The 10,720-nt window shown below is 43.6% G+C and overlaps 2 protein-coding genes and 1 long non-coding RNA gene across 13 annotated transcripts in view; 1 reads left to right on the top strand and 2 right to left on the bottom strand.

Moving 5' to 3' along the window:
• Positions 1 to 10,720, bottom strand: part of LOC138948610 (neuralized-like protein 4) — a 197,164-nt gene that overhangs the window by 123,356 nt on the left and 63,088 nt on the right. The window lies entirely within an intron of this gene.
• Positions 1 to 10,720, top strand: part of LOC138948617 (uncharacterized) — a 148,540-nt gene that overhangs the window by 104,541 nt on the left and 33,279 nt on the right. The window lies entirely within an intron of this gene.
• LOC138948614 (neuralized-like protein 4) overlaps positions 7,943 to 10,720 on the bottom strand; it is a 7,654-nt gene continuing 4,876 nt past the window's right edge. Inside the window, exon 4 of the mRNA XM_070320183.1 lies at positions 7,943 to 10,720. This exon is cut by the window's right edge and continues 6 nt beyond it. Within this exon, the coding sequence (XP_070176284.1) occupies positions 10,694 to 10,720 (27 nt within the window). The 3' untranslated portion in view covers positions 7,943 to 10,693.

Below are 10,720 nucleotides of genomic sequence, written 5' to 3'. Positions count from 1 at the left end.
AGCAAATGGTCGCAGATGAAAGGGCCAGACAAGAAGAAACTCTTTTGCTTTTAGAGGAGAAGGCTTCTAGGTCTAAAGCTTTGGCGGCAGAGAAGAAGGCAGAGTTGGAAAGAGAGTGTGCTCGTTTAGAGAGAGAGGCTCAAGATGAAGAGTTAGCTTTGAAGAAAAAGGAAAAGGAAGTTAAGACTGCACTAGAGAGGGTGGAGAGAGAAGGCAAGATGCAAGAAGAGCATGACGTTTTTAAGATCATTAAAACTGACATAGAAGACCAGCAAAGGGCTAGAGAAAGATTCATGCCCCAACTACCTCGTGACAGCCCCATTGATAGGTACCTAGGCACTCACAGCACCCTGCATGTAGGTACACACATAGAGAGCATAGGAGATGTGGCGGTAGGGTATGATAGGCACACACAGCACACACAAGATACATATAAGCCTGCGACAGCCGACACCTACGCCCGCCCGCGTCACCAGCCGGCAGCCAACACCCTCGTCTCTGGGCAACATCAGCCTGCGGCAGCCAAGCCTGGACTCCCGCCACTTCAGCAGCCCACGGAGGTCAGGGCTTATGCCCCTTCGCATCTCCAGTCGGCCGCCGAGGATATCCGCGACACTCTTCGAGGCATCTCCAGGACCCTTGCCCAACCTGTCTCCGCTTTTCACCCACTTCCAGCAGCGGTCACAGCCACGGCTCCTACCACTACGACGATGACTACAGCCACCACGATGACGACAAGAGTCGGAGGCCAATTCGCGACCTCCTTTCGGCCTCAGTTTGTCAAAGCTGAGATTCCAAGCCACGAAGATCGTCCTCGCCAGATCTACGCGCCTTCCCGTTTCCCTCACAAATCCCTCAATCCATCAGCGAGACCTTTTCCCGGGCCTTTCCCTGGTCCTTTTCCTGCCATGACCTCCCGAGAGTCTCCGACCTATGTGCCAAGCTTTGCATATGGGCCTTCTGTCATGCATCCTCCCATGCAAACGCAGCAATATGACCACGCTGCAAGCTTTGCTCCTGACACGGACTACACACAGCATGGTTTTCAAGAGGCTCCGGTCACGAGCCCTTCAGACGTCTACTACGGGCAAGATGCATACCTTCCTCAGATGCAAGGCCAGCCAGCGCTCTCCGAGGGTTCTGCCCTAGCTCGTACTCTAGCTGAGGCTCTCCTTATCAACAGGTTACCGACGCAGGAGCCTACTACGTTTTCAGGAGATCCATTGACGTACCCTCTCTGGAGGTCCTCATTCACTCTTTTGATTGAGCGGCAGGGCGTTTCTGCAGAGGAAAAGCTCCTCTACTTGGAGAAGTACTTGGACGGTCCGGCGAAGGATGCGGTCAAGGGACTCTTTCTGATCAGGGATGCCCAGGCCTATCAGCAGGCCCTTCAGACGCTGGAGGAAAGATTCGGCAGTTCTTTCGTCGTTGCCAGAGCCTTCCGAGAGAAACTAGATGCATGGCCGGTTATCAAACCCAAAGATGGACAAGCCCTCCGCGCCTTCTCGGACTTTCTTGGACAATGCCTTGTGGCGAGCCGAGTGATAGGCCAGCTACAGAATCTGGAAGACCAAGCCTATCACAAGACACTCATGAGCAAGCTTCCAGATTGGTTGGTGAGAAACTGGGTGCGGAAAGTACACAAGACCAAGAACGAGAAGAAACGCTACCCTACCTTTGAGGAGTTGTCAGCTTTCATCAAGACAGAGGCAGACATCCTTTGCGAGCCCCTTTTCTCCTCCAGCAAATCTGCCGCCTCTTCCACCTCACAGACCGCCAGTTCATCAGTCCCCAAGAAAACATCGTACAGTACGGATTGTTCTACTACATCTACATGTCAAGAGTGTGACAGATGTCAGCACCACGCTAAAACTGTCCTGAGTACGAACTGCGACGAAGTCTGTCCCTTTTGTACCGTTCGTTTTCCGACCAGCTCTTCTTCTCATCCTCTACTCAGATGCCAGAGGTTCGATGAGATTCCCGTTGAGGACAGGAAACACTTCATGTACGAAACGTCCTTGTGCTTCTCCTGTGCCAGAAAGACTGACCATAGAAGTGTAGACTGCACTACCAGGGCGATATGCGGCAAGTGCCAAGGCCCACATCTCACTATGCTGCATGGAGCGCCCAGCTACAGGAAGAAGATGCCCAATCAGCAACGGAATGCCCGGGGACCGCCAGATTCTTCAAGGTTTGTCTGTATCAGTCAAGATGCCCGTGTTTCTGCCTCTGGATCAGCATTCGCGACGACCAACAAGTCAGACAGACCAGTCAGAGCTACCATGATTGTTCCGGTCAGAGTTTCAACGAAAGAGAATCCCACGGTAGAGCATACGACATACGCGCTGCTTGACACCATGTCTTGCATCTCCTTCGTTACTGAATCTTTGAGTGACAAGCTGAACACTCATTCCGAGCCAGCGTCATTGAGGCTGAACACTATGACTTCTCAGAACACTCATATCGAATGTCAGAGAGTGACCGGATTGTGTGTCAAGGCCCTCAACTCCAATGTTTCCCACAACCTGAAAACGCTCTACACGACGGACCATCTCACCAATGACACTGAGAACATACCAACATCAGAGACCGCTCGTAACATCAAGCATTTGAGTCATATTGCCAGCGAGATTCCCCCGTTGCTCGAAGGCTGCACTCCCGGGTTGTTGATTGGCTACGATCATGCAGAGCTATTCATGCCAGAGAGAGTCATCAAGGGAGACCCATACGCCGTTCTCACACCGTTGGGTTGGACGATACTGGGACAAGTGTCGCCAAAACAGTCTGTCCATGACGTGATGCACGTGTCTCTAACAGAACAGTATTGTCCCAGCGAGTACGAAGGTGAATCAGTCGCTTCCGTATATCGCACGACACTCGCCGAACCCAGCATCTCCGACCCCCTCCATGCCATGGAAAGGATTTTGAGCAGACCACTACGAAGAAGACCACTACGAAGAAGACAACAACGAAGAAGACAACGACGAAGAAGACCACGACGAAGAAGACCAGTACAAAGAAGACTAGTACAAAGAAGACCACAACGAAGACGACCACGACGAAGAAGAAAGTGGCTTCTTCCCCAACGTAACGTTGCTGTCGGAGATGTCGTCGTGCTACGTGACGAAGCCGTATGCAGAGCAGATTGGCCTCTTGGACTCGTGACGGAGGTTCGCCCCAGCGACGATGGACTCGTGCGAACCTGCAAGCTCAAGACTGTCAAGGTCACCTCGAAGACGAGCCATTCCACTTTCTACTACTGGCGCCCCATCGCTAAGCTGACCGTGCTGGTGAAGGCAGACCCGGACACTCAATGACTTTCCCAGTGAACTGTTTACTGTTTTCGACAGACCGTTTGTGCATGTTTGGTCTGACGTAATCCGTTCGCCTTTTTTGACAGGTGGCGCTGTTTTGATTTGGGGAGAAAATTTCGTCTTAATGCAAATATTTTTTGACTTTGTGGTTTCTCTCCATTTGTATATATGTTTTTGGTTCCGCATTTTGGAACGAAAGCTCTTGACAGAGGCAAGCGCTTAATGAATCGGTTTGTTTAGTCCTTCCCGCGTGCGGATGCCTGTGCTTATGATTAAGACGACTGAAGATGTTTTTCTTTGTATTTTGTAGGTTGCGACTACAGTCTTTCATACTGAGTTGCGGGTTATGTAAAGGTGTAAGAATAATGTTGACACGATATGTTGACAGTGACGGACTGACGAAATATGATGTTACATTTGTTGAAAGAACACGTGTGATTTTTTAGATTGAGACTCATTGAGAGTGCGTTTCGAACAGCTACGTTTTGGATAATGCCGAAAGGATTCTGTAACGTTTCGGATTTTTTTTTGTATTTTGAACCACGTATGAGAGTGCGTTTCGAACAGCTACGTTTTGGATAATGCCAAAAGGATTCTGTAATGTTTCGGATTTTGTTTTTGAACCACGCATGTATTCGATGATTTTTGTTGATTTTTTATGTCGACTTTTGTAAAGACTAAGATGTCTTCGAGGGGGGAATGTGAATGCCCCTGCTAAGGAGCCTTCTGTGTATTTAGATTCTTTTTGTTTTGCTTGTGTTTTTTAGTCTTGCTTCTAGCTTGACTCGCATGCGACTTTCCGTGGTGGTGGCTTCCCCTTTTTGTTCTTTCACTTTTATTATCTTATTTCACTTTTGTCCCTATTTGTTCCCATTTTGCAGCCACCTCTGTAGGTTCGCGTGCGGGTCTAGCTCGCTCTTTATCCTCTAGTTTTCTTTTTTAAGTATGAGCGTCCTGGTACGAACTTTGTTTTGTTTTAATGACGTTAAATATTGTAACGAACTAATTTATAAACAAGGTAGTGTGGCCGGCGTTTTTCTGATATTAATTTCATGTGCCTGTATGGCTCACGCTGGACAGCCTATGGAGTTTTTCCCCGGATAGCACGGGACGCATGCTTTGCAACAGTAAAACCGTAGTAACGCGTAGTAACTTTTAGTTCACCTCTGTGGTGGATAGCCTGTATTCGTCGTCACTTACTGGGAAGCCGTTCACGGAACAAGATGTTTTAGGATAGATAGATTTTTTTGCTCTGTTCCGGGGCCCAGTGTTTTCTGCCAGCCTCCAGTTTTGTTTTAAGTTATTTTGTAGTTCAGGTTCAGTTGCTCGCCTTGAGTCTGTTTTAGATTATTGATGCTGTCAAAGGCGAGTATCCATTTCTGACTATGTTTCTTTTATTTACCGAATTCGTGTAATTTTCGTTTCGAATCTTTGTTTGTTATGACTTCTTTCCGTCTCTGTGTCTTCTGTCCGTTTCTTTGTCTTCTTTCCGTCTCTGTGTCTTCTGTCCGTTTCTTTGTCTTCTTTCCGTTTCTGTGTCCTACGTTTATTCTATGTAGGGTTTTTCTAACATATTTTTGTCTTGGTGATTTTTTATTGATTTGCCGCCATCTTGTTTCGGCCGCCATTTTGTCGTCCATCTTTGATGTTTATGTTTTTAGGACACCTTTGATGTTTAGTTTGATGTTTCGAATTCTAAGTTTAGTTTTTTCTTTTCTATCAGTTTCCACCGCTCCGCGCTTCTCGCTCACCGCTCCGCGCTTCTCGCTCACCGCTCCGCGCTTCTCGCTCCATGCTCCACGCTTCACACTCTACTGTTCTGCACTCTCACTAAGCTAGTTCTTTCTACTTCACATTTTAGCTTTAATTCACTTTCTAAACTTAGATTAGTTTTTCCGCCACGCTCCGATATAGGTTACTTAGCCTCTCCATAGATTTATGTTTAGCCTTTTATATATTGATATTATGAGCTGTTTCCGAATTACCATGACATCGACAAGTATTCAATAAACTTTAATTAATTTTCCAATTCTAGTGTTCGTTTTGTTTTGTGAGCGCGTCGGTTCTTTATAGCACCAAAATTACATCCTCCAGAATTTATATAAGCCATCACAGAATCTTACAGCTACTCAAGGGCAAGCACACGCCATACAATTCAACTAATCTCGAGATATCACGATTCATTAAATTGTTCTTTTATGTACGACTCTTTCCCTCTTTTCGCATCGTCATCGTCTTGGGATTGGGTTTCAATGAGTGTCGGTCACATGTTTACCAGATTGAGGAGGACAGTCTTTATACTGTATTTAAAAACATGTTATACTGTACAATATAAAAAAAAAGTTAAATAAGCATTAGTCGGCGAGTTTGTGTTAATACTATAAACCAGATGTGTGTTTGTTTGTTGTTTTTTGCTGCTGTTTTCTACTAAAAATTGGAAATGGGCGCGACAAAGAAGGGTCTAGGGATAATTAGAACAAAAAGGGATAGATAGGAGGGGAGAACACACACGCTTGAACGCAAACACACACACACACACACACACACACACACACACACACACACACACACACACACACACACACTCACTTACAAACACACATACACACACACAGAAGCACACACACAGACTCACACACACACACACACTCACTTACAAACACACAGACACACACAGCACACACACACACACACACACACACACACACACACACACACACACACACACACACACACACTGACACCTTCAAAGGGAAACAGTCTACAGAGCACAGACCAATGCTCTACATCGTGCACAGGCAGCAACAAGCTACACAGAACAGACTGTTAAAAAACAATAAGCACACACAAAATAGGCACAAAATGCAGACTTGCGAGCATGAACTTAATTTGAAACAAATCTGGTTTGTTTCACCTAACAATATGCGTCGTTCTCTTATTAATAGCAGGTGTGGAGTAGACCGGGGGTGAAAGAAAAATATGGACACGAGCTGCTACTTCAGTACTTACACTGGTCTAAGAGAGACAACTTGCACCAACGACAACTAGGTCTGACATGTCAGGGGGATTAATTGCCTCCCTCTGATCAACCAGGAAATGAAGCTATTCACACGGACACTAAGAATTGAATCTGTGTGCTAAACTTCAAACTCCAATTCACCAAATTAAAGCATGCCCGAAGTTTTAATCAAGAAGCAGTCACATATATGTACCATGAAAATAGTGTCATCAGTGCAAACGCGTTCACATCTAGTGTTCTGTTCAGTGCAGGTAGCTCGATGTAGCGTTATTGATCGCCATTTCTGGTAAATGGAAACCGAAAATAGCTGCACAGTGACAACACCGACACTCTGCTTTTCGCAAGGTTGAACAACATGTACACTAACTTGCTTGCTGATTTAGTTCTGACAGGCAGTAAGCGGTATCAGGACGTATTTATCTGATCGACAACATGAAGCGTAGAAACTTACCGAACAAACTGAACGAAACAGCGACAGACTTGACTGATCCACACACAGTGTCACTGTGGCGATCTGTGCGCGGGTAGCAGTGTGTTTGTTGGTCTCTTGTTTGTTTGTTGCTCAGCGTCGTGCCGGCCTATGATCACGTGACAAGCTATGACTAGACTGATCAAAAGAATGTGCACTGTGTGTAATGGTGCATGTGTACCATAGCTTTCATGCACACAACAATTACAGGCCTTGTTTTCTTTTTTATTAATAATAATTCGATTATTGTTTCAATGTGTCTTTAGTGCAGACCAAGTGAGTGTTGACGAGAAAAAAAAGTATGTTGGGACAAGGGAATGGTTTTGTTTGTTTTAGTAAGCAGTTGAGGTTGTACCTTTTTATGGATTTACTGATGTTCGAGTGAACAGTTGAGTTGTAACTTGTCATGGATTTACTGATGTTCGAGTGAACAGTTGAGTTGTAACTTGTCATGGATTTACTCATATTTGAGTGAACAGTTGAGTTGTAACTTTTCATGGATTTACTCATATTTGAGTGAACAGTTGAGTTGTAACTTTTCATGGATTTACTCATATTTGAGTGAACAGTTGAGTTGTAACTTGTCATGGATTTACTCATATTTGAGTGAACAGTTGAGTTGTAACTTGTCATGGATTTACTCATATTTGAGTGAACAGTTGAGTTGTAACTTGTCATGGATTTACTCATATTTGAGTGAACAGTTGAGTTGTAACTTGTCATGGATTTACTCATATTTGAGTGAACAGTTGAGTTGTAACTTGTCATGGATTTACTCATATTTGAGTGAACAGTTGAGTTGTAACTTTTCAGTGCTTTACTGTTTTTTTAGTCAACAGTTTGCCTTGTACATGTTCATGGATTTACTGTTTTTTAATAATCAGTTGAGATGTTTGTTCAGTCTCACTGCCATGCATTGTCTCTGTCTGTATCTGTTGTATTGTGTGTGAAGGGCGGTGCAGAGATGTGAAGAGTTACCAGAGAGACCCACACCCACACACACACACAAACACACACATTCACACACACACACACAAACACACACACACACACACACACACACACACACACACACACACACACACACACACACACACACACACACACACACACACACACACACACAAGCATGCACTCTAATCAAGATACGCACTTGATGTTTATTTTGAATTACATTTTAGTTCTGCTTCTAAGGTTTCTTTAGCATTGAACGCACAATATCTTCCACAGTGCAACAAGCTGCACACATCAGTGTGTCAAGGAACAGAGCTACAAATGTGTTCCTGCACAATACTGCTGTTCCGTGCTCACATGCAACATTTAAATAAACTGTTCTGTTGCCCCCCACCTCCCACCCCTCCTTTGCAATAAGGACTCGTTGGCTAAAGCAAATCAACCATTCTGAGTTCTGAGCTCTTAAATTCAAATGAGAAACAGTATCAACATTAAATATCAATGAATTGACTTTTCCAAAAATCAAACAAACATCGGCGCAAACGAAGTGACGGCCCTTAGCCAAAGGTTCAGGTCTTCTCATGATAAATCAGGAAAGCAGAAAGTGAACCGAGTTTTTAAAGTTTAGTTGCCAAGACAAAATCTCTTAAAAAAAAAGGTCCGTCTGCTTGTTCGTTTGTTGTTTCTATCTGACAAGAGCAAACAAGCACGCACATAATTATTTCAATACCAAACATCAAATAATTCAGTTTGTCATCATTTTCACAAGTTTTCATTTACAAACACCTGGGAAATAAATCTCATGTTCCCCATGCAATAAATCCCCGGTTACCATTGTTGCAGGAAGCAAGTTATACATGGATAATCAAAAGCAAACCCAATAGAAACGCTCGGGGATTCTTCGGCTCTTTTCATTGGCGTTTCCCCAGACCTAGACAGACGACACTGCTTTGCAAAGTTCCAAAAACAAACTGGCAAACTGGCAAAAGTAAACAAAAAACAAAACTACTTTATGAAAGGTCATAAATTCATCACAAACAAATGAAACCTAGCGATATGTTTTGTCTTCTTACAAAGTCATGGAGTGCGTGTATCGATACACAGACGTTCGGAGAAACACGAACGTCAAGTTCAAGTCAAACCAATTGACCCCTGACACAAAAATGTTGACCCGTGCACAAGACGTTGTATCGCTGAACAAAGCGCAAATAAGAAATAATAATACAGTAAAAGCAAAGAACAGAGCAACAATATATCCAAACATCTAACAAAGCCGAGCAAGCAGAATGACAGGTCTAATGAAAAACAAAGAGGCAATGAGTCGGAAACAAGATCGCGATTCTTTCCTTTGCTGCGACGCAAATCTTCTGTGACCGTTGACCCAACGTAGCTTCCACATTCAATCACTGAGCTTAATATTTACAACTGAAAACCGAGGGGGTGGAATACTGAGAGGAACCTACAGAACTGTGCATACTCAAACTTGACTTATCCCATGACCTGCCTCTTTGTCTCTGTTAGCTGAGGAGGTGATTATTTTGGATTATCCATCACAACCATATGAATTATCCATCACAACCGAGTCTCGATCTCACCTGTCATTGGTCATTGTCTTTGATCTCAGAGTACAATTGAATAATTTAGAGAGGTCATCGGCATATTTATCGTTAACTCGGACACTACTTTCTTTAGCAAAACGATTGAAATATTCTGCGGTATAAAAGTCGAACTCACGTTTAGCTAACGATCTACATACATTTTAACATTGAAGAAATAAAGAAAACAACAAAGAATACACATAATCTGCTGGGGTGAAAAGTGCTGAGTGAAGATTATCAGTTGGCCGAAGCGGTAGAAGAGAGAGAGAGAGAGAGAGAGAGAGAGAGAGAGAGAGAGAGAGAGAGAGAGAGAGAGAGAGAGAGAGAGAGAGAGAGAGAGAGAGAGCGATAGAGACAGACAGTGATTCAAGGCGCACAACTCTAGTACTCTTCATCGGCAACCGCTTAGATCAATCCCGACAACAAAATCCTGATTCAAAATCCTGAGCGACGAAATAAGAATTAAACTAAAACAGTATGCTTACAGTTTTGTTCATTTGCTATCGCTTTTAGAGCATTGATTGCTAAATCTGGTTCAACAGAACAAGGCTGTCCCATCTGTCGTCTGCTGCAGATCTGTCTACAGAAATACAGGCTAAGCTTGATCAGCAACATGGAAATTGCCACTTACAAAGTTGAGATACGGTTAAAATAAAAGGTGACGAAGGAGGTCGGTTCTTGCGTGTGTTATTTTTCAATTTTAAAGTAAACAACGGTGTGTAGATTCAGGTCAGATTGAACTGAGATTGGCTTGCAATTGCAAAGTGAAACTTGTTTTTCATTGCTCATTTTCAGACCTAATATGGCTGTACATATTATATCGCAAAACATCAATACATGCACAAAAGGATTGTTAAAAACCATCCCAAAGCAAGGAAGTATCATCGGCAAACTGTGACAACAGTATTGTATCAGCCGCCACTTCTCTGCCTTTCATATTCTTGTCTCGCGAATCACAAATGGCAACATATCAGCACATTTAAAAATACAAATGAATATAACAACTCGCCTTGTCTCGTAACTCTCTTTACATCAAACTATCTGGAATATTTAACTTTAACATACTTGCGTCCAGCGTCTAACATCGTTTCCGAAATGACATTTTCAAAACAATGTTTTATGTGACAGGAGAAGATACGATTTTAACAGTTTCTTCTGGGTTACAAAGCAACAACCGGTCACATGTGCTGAGAGTTTTGTTTTGTTGATACATTATCACCAAGCTATTTATAAAAAAACAAAAAACAATGACAAAACTTTTAAAAAAAGATTGTAAATGACAAGTATGACAGCGCTTCAGAGTAAATTGATGGCAAGGTCTGCGTTGCCTGAAGTGTACTTAAGGAACTGACGTCACTGGCAGAGC

Source organism: Littorina saxatilis, linkage group LG15, assembly GCF_037325665.1.
Source record: "Littorina saxatilis isolate snail1 linkage group LG15, US_GU_Lsax_2.0, whole genome shotgun sequence".
NCBI lineage: Eukaryota > Metazoa > Mollusca > Gastropoda > Littorinimorpha > Littorinidae > Littorina > Littorina saxatilis.
The sequence above is the reverse complement of the archived record's forward strand: the minus strand, read 5'-3'. Positions and strand labels throughout refer to the sequence as shown.